The sequence below is a fragment of the Antrostomus carolinensis genome, unplaced genomic scaffold, assembly GCF_000700745.2.
Source record: "Antrostomus carolinensis isolate BGI_N321 unplaced genomic scaffold, ASM70074v2 scaffold5366, whole genome shotgun sequence".
NCBI classification, from domain to species: domain Eukaryota; kingdom Metazoa; phylum Chordata; class Aves; order Caprimulgiformes; family Caprimulgidae; genus Antrostomus; species Antrostomus carolinensis.
The window spans coordinates 461-24,542 of record NW_010322398.1 but is presented as its reverse complement, the minus strand read 5'-3'; the positions used below and the strand labels follow the sequence as shown (position 1 = coordinate 24,542).

General features: G+C 38.6%; 1 protein-coding gene across 1 annotated transcript in view; it reads left to right on the top strand.

Annotated features, from left to right (window-relative positions):
- The window catches only part of LOC104526684 (phosphatidylinositol 4-phosphate 3-kinase C2 domain-containing subunit gamma), a gene marked incomplete at both ends in the record, with an annotated part of 96,493 nt that extends 72,850 nt beyond the window's left edge, over positions 1 to 23,643 (top strand). The window contains 6 exon segments of the mRNA XM_010170218.1: positions 11,885 to 12,065; positions 13,399 to 13,506; positions 16,181 to 16,273; positions 18,434 to 18,563; positions 20,642 to 20,778; positions 23,474 to 23,643. Coding sequence (XP_010168520.1) covers positions 11,885 to 12,065; positions 13,399 to 13,506; positions 16,181 to 16,273; positions 18,434 to 18,563; positions 20,642 to 20,778; positions 23,474 to 23,643 — 819 coding nt within the window.
- Positions 23,644 to 24,082: the final 439 nt, after the last annotated feature.

The window sequence follows — 24,082 nt, the reverse complement described above, 5'->3', positions numbered from 1 at the left end:
TTGTCATCAGGAGTTTTTAAAATAGCAATTGAGAGGAGGTTGAAACAGTAATTTGCCTGGCTCTGCAGGGCTAACCCGTGGCTGCCACCCTATGAGTACCGCCACCACTTTGCTGGTACAAATAATATAGCATTTATCCATATTAATAATTGAGATACACAGATTTTTGCTCACTCAGCAGAGTACACATCTGAGGAGAAAGGTGATGGATTCAGGGGTATTAACACAATAAAAAGCAAGTTATGATTTTTGCCTCTCAGTCTGCTATCCAGCTGCACCCTCACATGGACTGAGCATAAGGACAGCACTTGGAGTGCGAGAAAGATACCCATAGCAGAACCAGTGAGTTTCAAAGTCCCAGAAGCACTTTGTGTCAGATGGTTGATCTATATTTATTCTGCCAGGGCAGTAACTGGCCCTGGAGAGCACCCTCCACTCTTTACCTGACTCAGGACATATGGAAAAATGACATCTGCTTACTGCAATAATACTTCCACAAATGTGATTGTGAGTCTTGGAACTAGAGGTTGAACTTTTCATCACAACAACTAAATCTTAATTCTGCTTTTCTAATGAGTGTAATATGCCTGGGGCTGTTGTTTTCTTCCATATGATTGAAAAATGCTACCTATATGAGTACCACATGGGAAGGGGGTGGCAATGTTATTAAAAAGACCTGTTTGCCATGGCATTTACCTCTGTGGCATAAGAGCAGCTTAAAAACAAACACAGCATCCTATGAGACGGTAAATAATCCTTTCCCATTTTAAAAAGGAAAACAAAAGCGTAGAAAAACTAAAGAATTTTAACAAGGTCACCCAGCAAGTAAAATCAGGAATTCAAGACAGATTTTCATTCCTGTATGGTGCCTTAAATTCTTCTGACATAAAAATCGGAATTTTAACCACAAGACTGTGGTTTGATCTGAAAAGAGTCATGTAAGGTTTCCTTGATAAAAGCTGAAGAAGTAATACCTTCTCGGTTAGGGGTTTGTTAAAAGACAATGTAGCTTATTCAAAAGTTTATTCAGATCTGGTCCCACACTTGGACATGTCTCAGCAGAGCCAAGATGGACTTGTAAACCTACATGAAACTTAACTTCTGCTGTCTGGCAATGAAAAGAGCAACAAGCTGTCTGAAATGAGAGATGAATTTCAGCAAGCCTCTGCAAACTAAGCCAACCTAATTTCACATAGGCACATAGGTCTATGCTTTACTTTCCTACTGTGCCTACCCTCCAGCTCTTCTGTTTTCCATGGTAACTAGGCCAGCTGTCGACTAGGAAAATACCCTTAGGCCACCTAAAAAAAAAGTTTTCTCTTACTAATATCTTACAGCAAGCTTTTCCTTGTACATGAGTTTCACTTAAAATTCCCACTTCTCTTTTTACAAAGCCAATATTTGGTGACAACAAAGCAGTGAGATGGAAGGAAGATCAGAACCAGACCAGTATTTAAAAAAAGAGAAATCTAAAGATATTTCTTTCTCTACTCTGCTCTCCTCTTCTACCCTTGCAAAAGATACTGTTGGTATATATAAGGGAGAACAAAAAATGAATAGAGGCCAAGAAAAGAGGAAGAAAAATAAAACCAGAGAGGAAGAAAGAAAACAAGCCTAGAAAGAAAGGAGTATGAAGAGAACAGAAACAGTGTTCTTTACAGTGTAGATGTTTGTTCTTCTATCCTGCATCTGATAGGAATGAGCTGACAAGCTGTCTCTCACAGTCCCCTTTGCTTTAATTAAATGAAAACATGGTAGGTGTCATCATGTTTGAGGAAGACTGCAGAGTAGCCCTACACATAAGGAGAGCTGCAGTCTGAAGAGATTTCTTCCTTAGAAGAGTCAGAATCATGAAAAGATGAAAAAGTGTTATTGGGACTCTAGAGACTCTGCTACTGAAAAGTCTGATTCTCTGTCCTCTGTTCTCTGAAAACAAAAGAGTTTTGCTAGTTATTCTTGAAATGTAAAGGACCGTCTGTCTTCATGATGCCACTATTTGAGCGATGGAGGTTCTCTCAGAGTTACTATTTTGACAAAGCCACACACACACATGCAGAGAGGTAACGAGTTGCTGTGATCTGACTATCTGATCTGTGCATCCATTGTTGTTGTGCAGCACTGGTCCTACTGCTGAAGCTGTACTCTTCAGCAGGCTTCTCTAATGAGATGCCATATGGCAAATTGCCAGAAAAAGAACACTTGATGTCTTACAGAAAGCATATGATGTCGGATATGAGAGGAATACTTAAAACAGAAAGTTTTGCAATCTCATGATTACACTGAGGTACCATCATTGCTGAAACACCTAAAGCAGTACCTGCAGAAGGCTCATTATACCTCCCTGTTCCTGTGTAGACAATGATCTGAAAAAAGTTCCATTGGTTAGATATTGGGGAAAGAAGATCCACTAGCAGAGAAGTCTAGATGAAAGTAAAGATCCAAAAGAGGCAGACGTGTCAGGAAGTACTGTGGGATCAGGATCCTAGTTCTTCTTCCACCTGTATTACCTGCGCTTAAAGCACAATAGATCTCCAGACAAGTTCTTCCAGAGAGGTAGAAGTGATGCTGCCTTAAAACAAATGTTAACTCTGCATGTATTTGGAATGTATCAAATCTCATCTGTCATTCCTCTGCTGTTGGCGTCTGAGCACCTTGTCTGTAGGAATCTGAGACTCTGCTTGAAAGATAACAGCTTTGATTGTAGACATTGTTAAACAAAGCAAATTATTGTACCTGAGTACAGAGCAAATAGGAAAATTAACAGCCCATCTCAAAATCTACTGCTCTGCAGAATAAATTATTTCTAATTACATAATATTTGCAAAACAATGTCAATCTCTTCCTATTCCCCAACCCCCAAAACCAAACCCCTCCCTCCCCATGCACAGGGTGAGTCATGAGAACAACAGCCTGGAAACTCCAGGATTATAAGGTACAGATCTGTCTCAGAATGTATGAATAAAATCTGGAACTGCTTCTGATATGAGCAGCCAAAGGCCATAGTGACCTTGTAGAAATAGAATTTTAGTTTTCTCCCTGAAGCTACTTCTGTATTAATATGTAAAGAAAGTACAACAGCAAAAAGCAAGCATTTTAAAGTGAAGTTAACCAAAGTGTTGCAGTGTAACTCAGGTTTAATTCTGCAATTACATGTAAATCTGGATTTCCCAGTGCGTGCAGAACCATACAGAATTAGTTCTGTGTCATACATTCTGTTTTATAGTGTAATGAGGGATTTTTTGTTCCAGCTGTGAAGATAATGGGAAGCAACAGAAGCTATCCAAAGCCATTTTGGTAGACATGGAGTACCCAAACAATAGGCAGATGAAGAAAAATGTTTTCATATTCTCCTCTGTGTATTGTTGTGATAACTGTGGCCTAAATTCATGTGCAGTATAAAGCTTGGCAACTCCATTGGGTCTAGTGGATTGCTTGAACCTAGATTAATTTTGCATTATATTTATATGGTTTGAAAGTAGAATCGCTTAGTCACCTCTTGTATCCAATTAATTTCTGGCATGTTTGGACATCATCCCATTAAAGCCATTGGGTCTGCTTATTTTAGTGCTGATTATCCCATCTAATCCCATTCATTGCAAGCTTCCAATGCAGTTACCCACTGGGAAGAATACAACAATTTCTGTTATGCCTGGAATGAATGGTGCGTTTCAGTTCCTGTGCCAAAAATTTACTCTAAGCTATTACAAAGATAGATGATTTGTAGCTCTTAGGCTTGCTGATTCTGGTGTAAATAAGATACAGCATGGCATTTGTTCTGAGGAGATCATCTGCAATTTTGAAACAAGGACAGATAGGAACATACCTAGGCGTGTGAACAAAGCACTGACAACAATGGGACCAGACTTTTCAAAATTAGTGCTAGACTTAAATGCCTTGTTTCTCGTTGAATACAGAGTAACACTTGACCCATTGATAATCTTCATGCAGATATTAAATGCAAAACATTTATTAGGCAGCTTCTCCCCACCCCCAAATATAGTTGATTCTCTTTACTGAGACAGTGGTATTTTTCTGTTGATAATTGAGAACAGTTAGACCTATAGTTGCAATCCTGAGCTTAAATCACTCTTGGTATTAATGACATTCCAGGGCGAAGGTATTTCATTTCTGTAGCTTTGAATTGATGCTTTATTAGGGTGGGATCTTTGGCAGACTGTGAACCCCCACTCACAGATTCTGAAGTTATCCAAGGTCAGCACTGTTGTATACAGGTGTTACTGGAAACAACCACTAATTCTGTCATGTTGGTGTTCTGCTATGGGTATTTTTTGTGTTCCTGATAGTGTGTTAATAAATTTGATCCTCTGCTGCTTGCAGACCCCACCCAATGAAGAGGAGCAGACTAGAAAGAGACCAACTTTGCTAACAATTCGGGTTTCTGTTTTCTTTTTTAAAGCTGGAGCAGAAAAAGACAGGCACTATTAGCACTTCTTTTTACTAGATGATTCTTTTAGCACTTATATTCATGTTAAAATGTCCATACAGCAAAACTGGAGAAGACATATTCTGAGGGTGATTGTTTCTTTCTTACACCTTAGACCAGGTAGCGTCTGCTATCTGGTAGTGATGGTGGTACCTGTGCCCCATTATACTCTTGTATTAATACTCGTTACACTTCATTTTCAAGGTAAATCCTCTTTCTTCTCCAGACAAAACCAGTTTTATGGGAGCTTTATTTTCTTAATACAGAGTGTGTGCAACTAACTATATTATGTATCAAATAAAACATTTTTCTGCTAGGCAACCTTGGCAGAGCTTGGCAACTTACTTGCCTAGCGTACCATAGTCGTTGTTTGCACTGATCAGCTAATTTTTTGTGAGTCAGCAGGACATGCATTCTTCAGCAGGAGCAAGGAGAACTGGGTTGATTGAATCTACTGGATCAAGTGATTTGTCTGGATGTAAATTGTGTTGCCTTGTTCATAAAGACCTTTGAGAGAAGATTAGTAAATAATGGCAACTGGTCCCTTGGCTTCCATAGAAATGTGTTTCTCAAGCCTCACCAGCATACTTTGTAATAAGTCTGCAACGATTTTTTGTTGTCTAAGGGAGACCAACGTCTTAGACATCTGCTCTAAGTTATGTTATAAAAAAACAAAGTATAAAACCAAAAGCAAATGTATTGTATGGTGGTTTAAAATGAATTTTCACTTTAAGCAGAGGTATTTTCTGTTCAAGGGTAATGCTTTGAAAAATGAGTCTACAAATGCAGCTCTATCATATGAGAAGCAGCAGGTGAAACTGCAGGTGTCTTAAACGAGAGATGTGAAGAACCCAAAGTGGACAGGTGCTGCAAGCTACTGAGCAGCTGCTGCTCTTCCATCCTGGAGACTTACTTGGTTAGAAAGATTCAGAGAAAATATTGTACCGTGCTTCACTCAGTCTATTCAAGAAATGTAAACTTTCAATCTCTTCTTCTTCTAGACTAGAAAGAAAGAAGAAAGATCAGATGAGGCAGAGTTCTGCCAGCCCTCTAGTGCTTCTCCCTTTCTGCTGACTTTGTACTTCATCAAAGAAAAGGAGAGTGAAGGGGAGTTGGGTCTTGGTCCTTCCAGTCACATGGATGGACTCACACTGTGTTTCTGTAAAGCTCTGGAACATGCCCAGTACTACAGTCACTTGGGACAACTGCTGTGTCCCTTCTGTCTTTGTTGTCCATTAACTCTTCTGCCTAATTGACTTTGCTCCCCATTCTCCCCTGCAGAAATTGTGGTGTTCTCAACGTGTAAGGCATTTCGTGCTCCTCACCTGTTTGTTTGTTTTCGCCTCTGTTACTGTGTTGATTCCCATGCCCCAATAGGTCTACACAGAACAGTGCTGCTGTTTTCTACATTTTAGTGGAAGGTGTCCCTGCTGATGGCATGGGGGTTGGAACTAGATGATCTTTAAGGTCCCTTCCAACCCAAACCATTCTACAATTCTATGATTTTCCTTTCTCACTTGTAGTACATAAATCAAACACTTCTGGAATTTGGGGTTAGTTTAAAAAGGGAGGTGTCTTGTATCTGGTTTTTAAAGGAAGTAGACAGGCATAGCCTGTATGTTTCTCCTGAGTAACAAAGGACCATAAGAACAGAACTCCTTCAAGGGTTTCCAGCAAGGTTAATGAAATTAAATTTTGCTATCCAGTGAAGGCTTATCTCACTGGGGCTATGAAGGAGGCTGGGAAAAGAGACTACATTGCAACAAGTGCAAACGTTCCTTTCTGTTCTCTGAAGCAATAGCTACCATCCTACAGACATGTTCCTGGGAGCTTCAGCAAGTTCAGTCATCCATCCTAGGCACTGGCAGAGTTCAGAAAGCCACAGTCATATTTACTAGCTTGGCACTCTGCTGCCTTTGAGTTTGGCTGTGTCTACAGAGTCTGTGCAGAGGAGTAAGAGGAGTTGTGGGCATTGGGGATGTAGGATGACGGGTACTTTTTAGAAAGTGGAATTTGCTGGAGTTCACAGTGTTTGTGGCAGTACTTGCTATGTTGATATCTCTATCAGAGGGATTATTCCCGTTATCACTGGCAGGGAAGTAAAAACTTTGTCCAGTGTAATCTTGAGGAGATACAAGAAAAAACTAAGAAAGGTTTTACTTGCAACTGAGTAATAGCAGCAGTTGCCCACTGATCCTCATGGCCCATCACAAGCTGGATGGAGGTATTAATCTTAAACTGCACATTTTTGTCATCTCTCTCACCCTTGTGTCTGCAAGTAATTTGCAGTGGGATTTAAGAAGCTGCAAAGCCCAAATGCAACCCCACTGGCAAACCACCCCTATTACTTTGCTGTTTAAGAATGCAAACAAAGAACTGAAAATTAAATCCATCATATGCTTCACGTGTGTGCCATAGCTCCATGGCACAATAGAGCACAAAGAACAGTTTAAGACTGTTGCAGGATATCTAGTGAAAATCAAGACCGATGGCAACGTCAGACATGGAAGCTGTGCAGTGGTAGAGAAGTGTGTTTGTGTGCTAATCTTTGATACGAGGGGCTGTGGAGAATCATTTAAAAATGATTACTGCCATAACGAGCAGAAGTCTTGTGCTAATGTTTTGCTCTTCTGTGACTCATCTTGCCTCCAGCTTAGTGAAACAGAAAACAAGCACAAAATATCCCATCACAACAAAGCATATTGACTTCCTTGGTCAAGTTTACCAAAGATTGACCAAGGACAGTAAATATCTCCACTCTCACCTTAAAACCCGGAGGCACCTAATTTTCATGGTGTGCCTCTGAATTCAAAACACCTTAAGCAATGAGTACACAGTGTGTCTGCTGATAGGCACAGCTTCTGTGTAATAAATACTAGACATCACTTGGAAAGGAATTAGCTAGGGTCACTGCTCTGATGCCAGATGTAAATAACCCAGTCAACTGTACATCACTCTTTCATAGCAGGTAGGGGTTAAACCTGCAGTAAGGTCCTGGAGATCCTGGCTTTTCTTGAGTCTCTTTTGCTGCAGTGTAATTTAACAGGCTACCTGCAAGCTAATCTGTCCTGGCAGGCATTAACTCCCTGGTTCACCCTGCTCCCCTTTCTGAAGGAGACAAGGAGCAGATGTTCCTGCAGCAGAGTTTTGCCTGAGCAGCCTCACTTTTTCCCTTGTCTGCCAAATTCAACTTGGAGAGCAGACTGTGTCTGTTGCAAGGCCTTTAGAGCACCAGCTTCTTTCTCTCCCCACACCACAGGAGAATGCCAGCTCACCTGTTTTGGTACCAAGATCCATCCAATCTCATTCCTTTCCCCCCCCCCCCCCCCCCTTTTTTTTTTTAACGTTTCCCTTTTCTCCATTTCTGCTGGTTTTAGCCCTATTTCTTCTTCTCTGACACAGCAGCCAACTCAGCCTGATTCCACCTCACCTTCCCTTTTGCCTTGCGGCAAAAATCTCTCCAGCACTGTTGTGTTTCTGTACCCAGAAAACAAATACACATCCTTCTGCAGCTGCAAGTGCCAGAAAATGGGGTTGGAAGCACCTTGCAGGCATGGGGTGGGTGTATGCAGACAGGAACAGAAGCAGCTGCTTGCAGAAGGAAGTCGGGGGCATCTTTGAGGGCACCCCAGGATCTGATTTGTACCCTCTGCTGCTAAGCAGGGACAGTCTAGTTTTCTGCTTTACTAATTTTCAGGTCAGCATCCTTCTGTTTCCAGCACCGTTGTGCTATTTCCCACAAAGTGACCTTGGGACAGTGTATCTGAGTTACCCTGGCCTTGTGGAGAATGAGGGCATTTGTCTCAAATCAGAGAACCCTGAAGAGTGAGGAAGTCTCCTTGTTGTTAGGAACAAGATCTTCCGTACATGCCTGGCATAAAGCCAGGCTTTTATATTGAGTTCTGTCTTGCAGAACCCTGTGAAAATTGTCGGGGGGTGAGGGGGAAAACCAAACCCAAAACTTCCCATATTTCCTTACTGGCAGCCTTGAGTTTTAAATCATTCTAATTTTGTCTTCCTCTGTCACAGCTGGGCATTCTGTCCTAACTTGAAAATTTCATTAATGTCTTGAGCATTTCTCCATCCTGCAGCCTCAGAAGCTGCAGACTTTCCCGTCTCTGCAGAGTTCTCACAACGGCAGTGTGAAGATGTGTGGGCCAGGAAACTGGGAAGACAGAATTACAACTGCATATTTGTTCAGTTGTTGAATAAACATTTCAGCAAAGCCGACAATGAGTCATCACATTAAAAGCTGTCCTTTGTATCCTCCTTGGGATTGCTTTTAGAAAATGAATATAAAAATCAGACCCAGTTAATCCAAATCATTTTGCAAATTAAGGTCTACAGGCTTTTAAAAGCCTGCCTAGCCCCATGGGCAGCTGATGTGCGTTGTGCTGCCTGTACCGTGGTCACCAGGCACATTTTGAGTGCAGAGCCTGGAGTCCCTCATGGGGCTGATGGGGATGCACATGCACGGCATCAGCTGCCGTGTGGATTCAGACTGTGGTGTGTGCTGGGCTGCAGCTGGCGTGGAAGTGGGTTTTACCAGTGAGATCGTGATGACTGCCTTACCTTTCCCCATGGACTGGCCTCGAGAATCACATGTGAGAGGATTCAGACTCTACACATCCTCTTGTCTTCATGAACACCTTGTGCATAAGCTCTCTGAATCTGGCCCATAATCCTTTCTCAGGTCAAAAAGAAATCTTTATTTCATATGTGTATATAACCTTATTTTCTGTGAACATTCAGCTGAAAGAATAATCCAAAAATGAATCTTTTAAGTTGATCTGCCTTATGCAGGGAGTAGCTCTGCTTTAAATAGGAAAATGTTTTGGTTTTGCTATTTTGCTTCCTGTATGTGAAATCCAAAGCCTTTCATTTTAAGGAAATAAAAGTTGTTTTAATGTTCTGTACATCTAAGAGTATTAAAAGGGCATCTCAAACATGAAAAGGTAGCCTTCCTAGATTCCCTAAATATTAACCATTAAAAGTGGAGTAGGTGAATTGGTATGATTAAGATGTGAGGAGCTGATTCCAGTGCAGGCTGAAGTGCAGACAGAAGATTCTGCACCAGCATAACCCGAGCAGTTCGAAATAGATATCACAAAGATGTCATCTTTTCTTAGGTGCACTTGTCTTTGCAGGGCAGAAGCGAACAAGTTCATTCTGCCTGTGCTCCAGGAGAAATGCAAGCTGTTTAGCTGCCCTGAGACTGAGCTGGGCTCTGCTTTGGTAGACTAAAATTCCTGCCCATGTGACAGTTTGGATTATGCCAGTGATGCTTTTGTTTAAAACAATAACCACTAAGCCTGTTCCTGGCTTGCTGTTGAAGTGGACAGAGTATGTTTTTGGTTTAAATCACCTTGTTTGCTTATAACTGAGCTAAAAGGCCACTGCAGAGTCTAATTTGGTACCCTAAACACAAACTATGTTACACAGCGTAGGACATCTGAGACATCTAAATGGGAATGGCACATGTGAGATATTGCCTCTAGTGGACCCATGCCCTTCCAAGGCAACAGCTGGTGGCCAAATAGGATTTCCTAGGAGATATAAAATGGCACGAAGTAACTACATTTAAGCAAATGAATCCCATTCTGTGGATTCTTGGAGTTACTCTGCTTGAAATCTGGAAGAATTGGTTTATCCACTGCCATATATGCGTGTGCTCTCTGTTGCCTTCAGTTTGTGGAGGGTTCAGGATAAGAATACAACTGTGCTGCTGTGTGCTGGGGTTTGCCTTCCACAAGGCACTGCAATGACAATTTGTATTTCTTTCCAATCCAAAAAGTAATTATTTGTTTTTACTAGTCTACAGAAAGAAATGTCATTTCAATCTCTTCTGGAGAGTACTGATGATAGACTTCTCATATCTCTTCCCTTTCATGTCTAGGCATTTCTGATAGAAACAAAACACATTCTTTTAAGATTTTCAACACTTATAAACCCTTAGATGTTCAGAGATTTTGTGTAACTGGAAAGGCTTTTCAGAAACCAGTAGGTGATATTGTTCTGCATTGAATTGCATAGGAAAAGAGGACCTAGAAGGATCATTGCCTTATAAAAAATAACAAGAATCCCCCATCACCAGAAGATGCATGTGCTATGGTAGTAATATTTTAATGCCTTATACATGATTTGAAGGAGTTGAAGTGTCTAGAGGAATTATTTTTTTACCTTTAAATATCAGTGCTTGATATATATCTTGTTCTTGTTTTTGTTGTAACATATGATGTGAGATGTGCCTTGAAAGTCAACATCATCTCTGATTTCTGTCCTATGACAACTAGCATTATTTTTTAGGCTTGAGTAACCTCATCAGGTAAGGGAAACTGCATTAAGATTCTGACATTTATAAGGACTTTAAGGTTTGAGATGTTCCTAAGGATGAAGTTGTGGAGAGGAAAGTTTGAACAAAAGCAAAGAGCAGTTCATCAGTCCTTCAGAAAAAGGGAAATCCCAAGTGATGTGTGGGATTTTAGCAGAAATATAAAGCTGGTGATTCCATCTACACTTACAAAAATAACTCAAATGTGTACGAAACCTCTGGCCCACATAGGGAAAGTTTTTAAAGAATTTCCCCGTAATCAATTCAATTAACTAAAAAAAACCCTAAACTCCACAGCTTTCCTGGCCCAAATGAATGTGTAATTAGAAAGGACTGCATGGTAAACATTTAAAGAATTTCCCCGTAATCAATTCAGTTAACTAAAAAAACCCCTAAACTCCACAGCTTTCCTCGCCCAAATGAATGTGTAATTAGAGAGGACTGCATGGTAAACATGAAAAAAAACCAAACAAAAAAACCCCCCAAAACCCTCAAATTTTATGTTGATAATGACTTCAGTTCCAAAGCTTTTACAGAATTCAGTAGAATGAAGAGCTGAGTTTTAGACCAACATCTATTAGTAAAGAAAGGAATAAAGTGGACTCATTTTGCTCTTTTTAGCAGTACAGCCAATTTCAGAAATATCTCCTCAGATTAAAATAATGACAGTTTCTGGAACTGATGATACGTCTGAGACTAAAATGCACCTCCTAGCTGAAGGATGTGCTTGATTGTGTAAGTGTACTGGCAGGAGGAAAAAAAAGAAATAGTTTTAGGGATATATATTTAAGACTGGACTTGAAAAAAATACAACTTATTTTCACTTTGTAAACTTTTCTTGCAGAAGTAAGAAGTAATAGGCACTGAGCTATGTATAACAATAAGAAATGGCAGATTCCTATTGATTCAAGGCACTTGGAATCTCATTAGTTATCAAATGGGACTTGAGTACTGCCAACAAATAAACAATGGTTTTTTTCATTCTCTGCTGCCCAAAGTCACCAAGTACAAATTAGTCTGGAGTGCATTTATTGTTCCTGCTAGAGGTGATATAAAATAAAAATAAATTTTAGATACACAGATTTTTTTTTTCCTCCTCCTTCCTTCAGGCTGTTGAAGAACGCACAGAATGAAGTTCATTTCAAAATCTGGTATCAGAAACTATTGGCTGCTCTCCAGTTCTGTGCTGGAAAATCCCTAAACAATGAGTTTTCTAAAGAGGAGAAACTTATCAGAATTCTGGAAGACATTGCCGAAAAAGTAAAAGCTGCCAGTGACCCAAAAAGAAAGGTTTGTTAAAAAATACCTCATTTTTCATCTAACATTCTTCAGGTAATTTTATTTTTCTAAGGTTACGTACCCTTTACATAAATAAACCCAAGATACACTAAAATTTGCACAATTTTGTGCCACTCTGAAAACAAGTATAACACATGTATTTAATGGGACCACTCTCATCAGTGTTACTCTTTAGATCAGCAGATCTTCTAAACCATTTAAATTCCTTCATCAGTGGTTTCTCAACCAGACTTGAGGGTGGTCAGAAATAATGGCAACAAAGCTGATTAATATTTTACTGAAAGGAATGCAAGATTCATCCCATCATCCCACAGTATTTGACTCCTGTAGATCTACAGTGTTTCTTGAAAACTTTGCTAAGATTTGTCCTTGTCAGGCTCAACATCCTCGTTTCTTAGCAAAGCCAACCAGAGTGGACTGTACTTATTATCTCAAATATGGGATTCAGCAGTTAGTACTGTACATATATTTGCAGAGATGCATTCCTGACAGTGGAAGGCTTGCAGTTGTCTTCTCCAGCGAGTGCAGCTTTTATATTGTGTAGGTACATTTCCAATTCAAAACTGTTAATTTTCCAAGACAGCTGTTGTTACTCACCTGATGTGTAAAACTGTTTATTGCAGAGATCTCAGCAAGACAGACTGGAAAGCCAAATAAAAATGTACCTGCAAGTGCTGGTTATCATGAAAGTTATCATGAATTCTTCTTGTTAAGGATTCATACATTTTTTCAAAGGATTTTTCAGAACACTCTGTGTTGCTACCAAGAACAGCCAAGCAAATGTGGAAGTAAAAAGACAAAAATATTTGCAAAGAGAAAAATCCATGTAAAGAAAAAGAAATAGTAGTGATGCATTGTACAGTACTGATGCATAATTCAGATTTTAGAGATTAATCTCAAGGTTGCCGTTACTGTGATACTGGGAAAGAAACTCCTGAACCTTGCAGTTAACACACCTACAGTTAGGTGAGGGAGATCAGAGTGTTGAGGCAACAAGTTGTCCAGCAAGGGAAAAAGACAGGAGATGAAGCAGAGCATATGCAAGTCTAATCAGCCCCTAATGAAGGGTATTGAATCTGAACCTACATGACAGCATGAACTGGTAGTGCATCTAGGCTGTAATAGCGGGAATGTGGAGTAAAATCACAGTTCTGATTTTTAATAACTGGACCTCAGTGTGACCTCATTAGCTGTTATAAGGTTACATGGGCACTACTAACTCCAGAAATTATACTGCTTGTTTAAAATCTGTAGAAAGACAGTAAACGGCTTAAAAGCTGCTGTTATGTTCTTTCATGTTGCCATAATGATTCACTTGTTGCAGGAGGTGTTAAAGGTGGAACTCAACAAACTTCAACGGTTCTTCCAGGAGGTAAAGGTTTGTCGGCTTCCCCTGAATCCCGCGCTTGTTGTCCAAGGCATAGAGGCAGATGTAAGTCTAGCTTATGCAATGGATTACACTTTATTTAATTTTATTTTTCATAGAATCATAGAATGGTTTGGATTGGAAGGGACCTTAAAGACCATCTAGTTCCAATCCCCCTGCCATCAGCAAGGACACCTTCCACTAGACCAGGTTGCTCAAAGCCTCATCCAGCCTGGCCTTGAACACTTCCAGGGAGGGGGCATCTACAACTTCCTTGGGCAACCTGTTCCAGTGTCTGACCACCCTCACAGTGAAGAACTTCTTCCTAATATCTAATCTAAACCTCCCCTCTTTCAGTTTAAACCCATTTCCCCTTGTTTTGTTATTAGGTGTCCTTATGAAAAGTCCTTACCCAGCTTTCTTGTAGGCCCCCTTCAGGTATTGGAAGGCCGCTATATTTTTATTTTATTTAATTTAAAATATATATATATTTTATTTTTTAGTATAAGGGGGAAGAGGAAATGAATGGCTGTGTTGACTGGGAAATAATCTTACTGGTATTAAGCATAAAACATCTGGTAAATTGACATCCAGCCTAATTCCCTCAAAACTTGGGGGCTTTTGTTGGAGGCAGAGGTGAAGGGGACCGGCGGGATGGGTGTTGCATGTGTGTCTCACCTTGCGCAGCAGCAGAGATTTCAAATTCTGAGCAGCCTGCTCCCAGCTCAGCTGCCTTGCCATGGTGCTGGGATTGGCAAGGGCACCTGGCTCCCCTTAAACTGAGACCTGGTGACCATCCTGCCCAAGTAGCTCTTGGTGGCAGGTTTTTTTCATCTAAGACTCTTCCCTGTCACAGATGGGAGCAGCTAAAGGTCTAGAGCTACCTCTCTTTTTCCTGAGGTGAGATTAGGCATGTGACCAAGAATTGCTAAAATATTAAATATTCAGAGTAATTTATCTGTGTCTATGAATCCTATTAAAAAATGACTTAAAAATAAAGGAATCATCAGTGCTCTTTAGGGTTATTTGGCTTTATTTTGACCACAGTACTAAGCCTCAGTTATTGATTGTTTAGAAATGTTTTTGTAAACAATATCATACCAGGAATTAGCTGTTCCTGCTCTGGAATAGGAAAAGATATCCAGCAGCAAGAGCAAACAAACCTGCAGAGGCATATGTGTATTAGCAGTTCTAGCTACCTAATTACAGCAATTTGTGCTCTATTTTTGTTCTCTGGCTCATTATCCACAGTGGACCTGATTCTGAGAGGTGTTGATCCTTTCAATTGCCTTTGACCTGTGATTCTCTAAGTAATTGCTATTCAGCCTTGATCTCTCTGAGAATAGAGGTCTTCCAGCACCCCGCAGGCTTTGACCATTTGCGTATGATATAAGTCAGAAGAATTTGAAGCCTGCTGCTTCTCACTGCTTTCAGGCTTTTTGGAAATAGTGACAAATGGGAAGGTATCTCACCATAGAGTTATGCTATTTATACTGCACCAGCTTGGCTGGACAGATACGAAATGTTTAAATATAAGTATCTGAAGAGAGAGGGTTTTTTCATATTTTTCTTCTATCATTTTGTATAGGACGTTATCTAGCTATAAATATATGCAGCTTCTTGATTGAACTATATGTCAGTATAATAATGCAAATTAGAATTTTTAAGTGCTTATAATTACCTAAATTTAATTCATTTTGGTGTCATCTATTGATTTTACTAGTAGCAAGCACTGCTTCCAGCTCTATCCGTAATGCATTATCTCACAGTAACCTTTTAAGCACTTATTAAGACTTTTCAATTGCCAAAATTGCATAGGGTCTCCCAATTTCATCATCAATAATAGCTATTGCCTGTCGCAGAGGTATGAGGTGGCTGGCTAAGACAATATTTGCATCCTTGTGCTGTGCTTTGAGATGTTTAGATGAAAAGCAAGAGAAAGCTGTGTCTAATAGTGGTTTTGTTCAAATTAGCCTCTGTTGGACTCCACTCAGTAAGGACAGCAGTAGCTGCTGTGGGGTGCTCATTATTTCTAGAAACCAGGCCATTAATTTATTATTGTCTTTGGTTGTTTTTTGGTGCCCCTCTCAATCCCCTTTTTTTAATGATGATAATAATACCCCTCTAACTCACACAGGATTTGCAGTGCTTGGCTCATTAATGCTTTTTGAAGCCCTTTTGAGGTCTTCAGGTGGAAGGAGCTGTAGGGCATGAGAAGTCAGAGTTTATGTTTAATTGAGATAAATTCCTCATAAAATGGATTGTGATTTTCAGAATTTCCTCTATCCTCAGTGTTAGTGAGGTCACCAAGAAATTATCAGGTTCTCTAGTTCCATAAAGATTGTATGATTGGGAAATATTTTTTTGAGAAAATAATAAGACCAAAGGCTTTTCGGTGCTTTACAGATTCTCATTAGATCAGTCTTATGTACTTTGTCCACTGAGTCCCAGCCAAAGTTTATCATTAATAAGCCTGGGTGAAAATGAAAACCAGTTAGTACAGAAAACATTATCCATTCATATAATCTTATTATTGAGTGAAACAAATTGTCTGAGAAAAAGAGTTTCTCATTTTCCTCACCCAATTAAATAGTCAATAATATCCAGAATTATTTATTTTTGTTATAAGTGCTACTGAGCAGTATTTAAAGATGGTACTTTTTTTGGAGGTGTTGCATTAGCTCAATGTTTTCTATACCTGACATTGTTGTTCTTCTCTCTCATCTTTTTTTCCCTGAAGTCATGTTCATATTTTACGTCCAATGCTTTTCCATTAAAAATCTCCTTCATCAGTGCAAATGTTCCAAGTGGAAACATCAATGTTATTTTTAAGGTATGTTCTTCCTTTAATCCTCAATTTCTTTTGTATGGCAAATGTTGATTTGAAGTTCACCTAATTTATGTTTTAAACCTTGAGCCTGGGAATGTTTGATTTGGCTCTGCTGTTCATTTTTCCCAATTATTTTTGAACTAGAACTTTTAATGTAGTATGCTGAGGCAATGTATTGAACTATCAACTTTTTGATCAGTAGAGAATCAAACAACTTCTTGGAATTTTTTTTTTTCTTAGTGGAGACAACCAGACTAAAATGTGAAGTTTGTATTTTAAACCTAGTTTATTTATCGCACTGGAGTCAGAGGCCAAGTCTCAGGGCAGAGGGAGTTCTTAATGACTGAATCCGGTAGCCTTGTCCATATGTCTTTAACAAATCAAAATACTGGAGTGTCAGAGACTGTTCTACTAATTCTACCCCTATCAGCCAGCATGGGGGAGTGGGCTGAGGAAGAGGGAGATGGAGGGGACAGCAGACGAGCTCTATCCTATTGGAGTTACCTGGAGGAACTGACTCTGAAAATAAACTTTGACTTATTTTCCAGCTGTCACCTTCAAAGCTTGAGAGTTCAGGACAGTGGTGTGTGCATCTGCAAAAGACAATACATGCAATCTAAAGTTACTTTCAAAAGAACAAAAGTCTTCCATAACAGTGGATAGTGTTTTTAGATTACACTGAAGTTCATAAAATGATTGATGGGTACAGAATGGTCACTATTGCCAAAGACATTAGTCCTAGATCTTTTGCAGTATCGTGTTCCAAACTGGAAGCCTAAAAATGGATAAAAATAAAATTAAAAAAAAAAAAAGAAAAAATCTAGGCTGCCTTTAATTAAACTGACCTTTAGAGCAGCTGTGATTCTCAGGAATAGAAGTGTGCTTTCCAGGCATGTTAGGGGGAGGCTGTCAATGTTAAGTTTTTCTGAACATTTAGAAAGTTGATTCTTACACTAGTTAATCTGAGAATCAATGTTAAGTAGACAGGTTCCTACTTACTTGAGTGAATAACTGATCATGGGGCATTTGAACATTTGTGCTAGTTATACCTAGACAGTATTTTCCCTGCCCAATAATGTTCAACAAACAATCAGTTGTCCAGTTGGTATAGAAGTATTAGAGCTGACATCACCTTCTCCTGTCAGCAAACCTTTATGTGAAAGTATCCTTTATTTGTACTGTAGTTCCATTGTTTATTCATGATGGATAAAATGTACATAAAATTATATGCACTGATATTATACTAAATTGTTTACTGAATGTATATGTGAAGGAAGGAGGGAAGGGAAGTGGAGAACATAAGATTTTTCTCAGGTTTAGGTACTAAGAAAAATTAATTGAGGTCCAGATTACCTTTAAATGAAAGAAAATAGATTTGGATTTTTATTTTTTTTTTTCAGTTTGTCTCCTTAAGTTCTCCATTTAATGGCACTAAATGTCTGTAGATGCCTGTATAAAAAGAACATAATAAAAGAATAAAGCACTTACAAATACCAGTAAAAGTCACGTGTATTTTAGATGGAGTGGGCAGGAGGAAACAAAAAAAGCAGGGCTTTTGTTTTCACAGGCCATTTACTCAGCCATGGTTTAAGGTAATCTCTTCATTACCTCTTGTGGCTACAATTAAAGCCCCATTTCATAAAGATTATTGTTCGACCAACTCCATGGGGAGAGCAGTCAACACTGCGTCACTGTTTGAAACAGAATATGAATCATGTCATGGATAAAATACAAATTCATTATAAAGTTCCCCTTCAGCCTGTTTCAAATACCGAGCTGTGAAGCTTAACATTAGACAAGTGCTGTCATTTGTGAAAAGGGATCTAGCATTAGGTAGATTTTAAAATGTAACTAAATTAGGATTCTACCTCCGGATTAAATTTTCAAACTCTAATAATTACATAGAAATAATAAGCAGAAAGGCTGCAGTTAGTCAGGGAGCATTTGTTACCATCTCAGTGGCTGCCAAAACTGTTTCTGCCTATGTGTGCCATTTACACTGCCCTCTTCCCACGCAGAAAGATAAGTAACAATTTTGAAGAAAAACAAGAGGGATTTACTGTAAAATGAACGTAGCTATTTTGGTGAGGGAAAAAATCCAAATTAAATAGGATTAAATCAGTATTGAAGGAGAAACCTGGATTTCTTGTGCAATTTTCACAGATAGGCGATGATCTACGTCAAGATATGCTGGTTCTGCAAATTATTCGAGTGATGGACAGCATTTGGCTCCAAGAGGGACTGGATATGCAAATGATCGTTTACAGGTGTTTATCTACAGGAAAAAGCCAAGGTCAGTTTTACATTATGAAAGTTACCTGTATTACATTATTCATATCTCATGTAAACAGCAGTATACAAAAATCCTTCCTTTAATTTTTATTTTCATGAATGTCTCATTTAACTTTCCCCTTGAAAAAAAAATCCTCAGAATTTCTGATACTCAGACCCTAAATTGTATCCTTGCCTACTCTTGAATGTTCATTTTATTTATTCATTGTGCCACTCCAGAAGAAGTACAACCAAACTCATTGAATTTTGTAGCAACTTAAGCTAGAATTCTCCAAAGGCCTTCAACACTATCAGCTTGCACCAGATTCTTAAAAGTAACTTCACACATCAAAAAGAGGGCTCTGGCCATAACTACTAGAGTTTTAGTCAGGTGTGATGCTGCATAGATGCTTAAATGAACTTGGATGCATGTGGCTACAGAAAGTACCTGTAGACAAGTGATGACAGCTTCACAGTATTGATTTTGAAATATTACTCTTGCGATTTATGCTGCTTAGGGCAGGCCTGACTCATCTGCAATCTTTATTTCTCTCTTTTATGGTTGTTATAGCAGAGCTGTAGCAGGGATACCAATTGCTTGCTAAAGAAATTTACTGACAGCAATAAGCTTACTACTTTTTACTGACTCTCCAAATCTTTTCCTGAAAATAATCCTTGCACAAATAGAAGACTGATGTATCCAGATTACCTGTTGTACAAAAAACTACCAAAAAAAAAAAAAAAATTCATTGGTTTCTGAGCCACAGAGAGGAAATGAGAGAGGATGAATGATCTGAAGGAGCTAGGAGAGAGTATAGATGAGTTCGCACACATGGAGCATGGTTAAGGTGACCTGAAAAAGATTCCTCCTTTCTTTGTAGAGGTGGGAGTCAAAGCTTGAAGGCTTCTGCTTCAAAGGCAAAGAATTCAAGAATACCATTTCTGCACATAATATTACCGTCTCTCTTACGTACTAACACTTAATTTGATTTTTGCCAAGAAAGATACAGGCATCATCTGCAAATAATCTTCTCTGCCTGACAGTCTCATCCTTTCAGCACCATAGCAGGAGAAAACCTGGGTGTCTGAGATATTTTCCTGACAATGTCTTTCCTTGTGAGCTACAGAAGTGTTAATATAATTGATTTACAGTTAATAATTAAGGAAAAAAGGACCAAGTGACATGCCTGTGGTCATACAGGACGTGCTAAAGTAGCCTTGTGCACCTATTCTTCCAAGTCTTAGGCTAATGACCTGCTCCATAAGAGATAGGAGACAATAATTTCATAGTCATGGGAAAATAGAAATCACTTTTTATAAAAATGTGAAAAACGGATAAAGCACTGGTAGGATGCCACTTTCCAGGCATGATATAGTAGAGGAGCCTGTCACCAACTGTTGGTTGGTTGTTGGAGGAAGCCCTTCCTGTAATGCAGAGCTGTGGGATGATGTGCCAGGGGACCACACACAGGGACAGGGCTAGAAGGCTGGCAAGCCAGGTCTAGGTTCCAAAAAAGGAATTAAGTGCATGCAGCAGAGGCAGAGGATTCAAGTGAAGCATTGCAAAATGCTTGGCTTCTCTCTGCATTTCAGAGTCACAGTTTATGTCATCTTGGATCAGACCAATTTCTACGTTATCTAGTGTCCTTTCTCCCACGTGTGGTCAGCATCACATACTGCAGAAAAAATTGTGTAACATTCTTGACAGTAAACACATATGATATAACTTTCTATTTCATAGCAAATATCTGATTCTATTTTTATAATTTTTGTTGTTTGTGTATGTATTCTACACACTTTGAATCTTGTTAAATTGTAGGCCTTGTTGATACTTGGAGGCAGTTATTTCCACAATATTGTTATTGGTGTTTTTATTTCTCGTTTGCAGGACTGACACTTTACTAAGTGTCCTTTGTGTCCAAAGAGAAAGAGGAAAAAATATCCTGATTTATATTTTCTATCACATTCATTATTTTATAAGCTTTTAAACATGTACTTTTTCTGCATGGAATGATGCAACAATAGGCAATATGCAGTGGTGGTCTTCATATCTTTTTAAAGTTGAAGGTTTTTCATGTGAACTCTTTCCTATCTGCTTAGGGTTGGTACAGATGGTGCCAGATGCTACCACGTTAGCGAAGATCCACAGGAAGTCTGGTCTGATAGGACCATTGAAAGAAAACACAATTAAAAAATGGTTCCATCATCACCATCCTCTGGAATCAAGTTACCAAGAGGTAATATCATAATGAAACTTACTATACATTTCATGTTTTACCATGGGGAAAAAAGAAACCAAGTGTCAGTAAGAAGCGAAAACAAATGACTCAGACACAAGGCAAATAAGTCACGTGCATAGAACGCAGGGAACTGACTGAAATGCCACTCTCTTTCTAAGGAGATATTGTTCTGGGTCAGGTTCATTGTAATTCATTTTCTATAAAGATGTGTCATAGAGATGTTTTGAAATTTAGTAGTAGAGTGAAGAGAAGCTGAAGTAGAAAATATTTCTTGAACTCAAAAACATTTATTTTTTAGATCAGCTCTCTAAATTATTTTATGTAAAACATGCAAAGTCTTGTTGGATTTTCCGTATTTGGAAATTACAATTTCAGTACTCCCAGTTTTAGAAAGCTGTTTTATCAAAACTACCTCGGCATATGATACATAAGATCATGCTTTTCATATCACATTGTGGGGTCCCATGGAAAGCATCTGATTTTATGAAACTAGACATTATGCATGAGCCAGAAAAAATTTGAAATTTTATTTATAGAAGCAGAGGTTTCCCAAAGAACTCTTTCTATTCATTCTTTGTTGTCTGAGGCCCATGAAAACCCTTCTAACATTGGTGTTGCTGCGACAATATTTAGAACCCTACTCTACGCCCACTGTAGATTAATAGCCAAAATTTTAAATTTCAAGAGGAGCTTTGAGTGTTTACCACACTAAAAGGAAGTGCTTTTAGAACAGTTTATTAGTAGATATATAGCATAAATATGTTTGATAAACTTTGGTAATTTTATAATTATTCCATAGGCATTTGTTCATCCACATTTTCAGTAAGAGCACTTGAATTCCTACTATATAATCTATTCAATTAAACAGGAACAGTCTGTATGGAATATTTTTATTTTTTTTACAAGTTCATATGTTTTACAGTGCTATGCTAGAAGTGCAGCCAACATTTCAATTGAAAAGTGAAATACTATTAGTTATTGATTGAAAACCTGATTCCTTGCTGCTGCTGTTTGTAAAAAGTACCATTAATGTGGGATATTCTAAAACCAATTTATCTCCATTTTCTTTCAATTCTTTAAACATAAAATACAGTCACATCTGATTGCAGAGGGCATGCATAAAATTACTACTCTACATTCACCTTGCACTTGCTGGTGAATGAACCTTTCTCTTTTACTCCTTAATAATGTTTTACTCATACAATACTATTTCTAAGGTACTCCAAAAAACTCATGCAGAATAAGCTTTAATATCCTCATTTTACAGTTGGATGAACAAAATCACAGAAAGCTTAGGTGTTTTATCCAAGGTCATCGAAGTGGGTAAGTAGTACAGTCAGACATAAAATTCAGCCAGCTCTTGTGCTGTGGCCTAAGTCTTCCACAGTGCTGTCATCCTTATCAGCCACTGCAGGTGACACACTGCATCTACTGGGAAATTCTTAATGCCTAAATAATGATTTACCTTGTCTAACGAAGGTTTTGTCCAAAGACATAACAATCACAGATTAGGATTGTTTGAGTTTCTATATAAAGGAATCCCATTGTGATTGGGATTCATGTGAGATTAAGACTTCTGAATAAGAATGGCATTTTCAATTCTTAAAACTGTAGTAGGCAAGATTTAAAAAATGACAAAAGCTATTCCTTATGCTTTGGGGTAGAAGAGTGATCACCATTTGAATCAGGAATAACTTTCCCCTGAGAGAGGACACTGAATTTGTGTGTTGTGAAAGAGGTTGGGTAGATTCTTCTACTAGGAAAATTCGCAGTTGTTAAATACTTCACACTGAAATTAGCAAAAAACTTGGAATCCACCTATCAGCATCTGATGAGCAGATCGTTAGCTTGTACATGTTCCTACATCTGTCATAGGCACATTTTTGGGAAAGAGCAATGCCACGATACAATATTGTACAGAGATTCATGAGATCGGTGTGAATGAGCCAGTCCACTTAAGCGAAGCAGACTAACCGTGAAAGTACATATCTCCACCATGTAAAAAAGGAGTAGATTATATTCAACATGACTGCTGGACTGGTTTGTGGCTTAATCACTCTCTTGGGTCTGTCTGCATGACACTAGGTTTGATCTGATAGTCTATTCAGATTCACAGATGCTATGAGCAGAAAACAATTTAGCCTTTCTTTACTTCAGTCCATTTCTGTAAAATGGGGTTTAATTCTTTGAGCTGGAACATTGTGAGACGTGATTAATTAGGTTTTGAGAAAGGCAATTGAGTTCTGGAGAAAAAAGACCCATGTAGGTATAGAACAGTACGTGGCATGTAAAATAACCCTCCTTTACAAAGAAAATGGTTATATTTGTGGATTTCCAACTAACTTCCAAACACTTGTTTTTATAATATACATGCAAGCTATTGAACAGAAAATGCCAGCTTCCTGCCAAGAAGCTTGCTTTTCTTAGGTACATTTCACCTTAGAAGTTTTCCATAGAATTCCAAGTATCCATAAAACGTAAGATGAAAACCTCATGTGTAAAACTGTTCTTGCATTAGAACTTTGACATTTGTATATTACTCGCTTGAGTATCATTCCTACAAACACCTGTCTGCTAAAATTTTAGCGACATGCATAGCACTTGTAGAACTACAATTTTTGGTTTCTTGTTAGCATCACAAACAAATACATCTCTGCAGATTTCCAGTAACTACTTTTGTTTTATTAACTAGGCAATAAGGAATTTTTTTTATTCCTGTGCTGGCTGGTGTGTCGTTACCTTCATTTTGGGAGTCTGCGATCGACACAGTGACAACATAATGCTGACAAATGCTGGACACATGTTCCATATAGATTTTGGAAGATTTTTAGGCCATGCACAGACATTTGGAAGCATAAGAAGGTTAGTATCTATAGTAACACTCATATTAAACTTTAAAGCGATGTTCTGAAATTTCACACTTATCAACACCCATGGAAAAAACACAAATGAGATCATGCTGCTTTTATTTTCTGAATTTTCCAAAACAACAGCTTTTCATTGTTCACAAAACCTCTAAAAAGATATGAACGACTGAAAAAGGAATTAAAATGAGATGTTGGAGATCCCCTTTCAGTCAAAAAAAAAGAAAAAAAAAAATTGAAATCTTTGTTTGGTCAGAGATTTGCATGATGCAGTTCAGTAGTGACCAGAACAGTAAACTGGCCTATGCCAAAAGAACTCTAATGTCCTTTTTTTTTTGCTAACAGAGGAGCATTCCTGTAGTGGATCCAAAACCATAGATGTATCTAATTGACCACTTTCTTGCCATATTCAGAGAAGAAACTATATTTTCCAAATA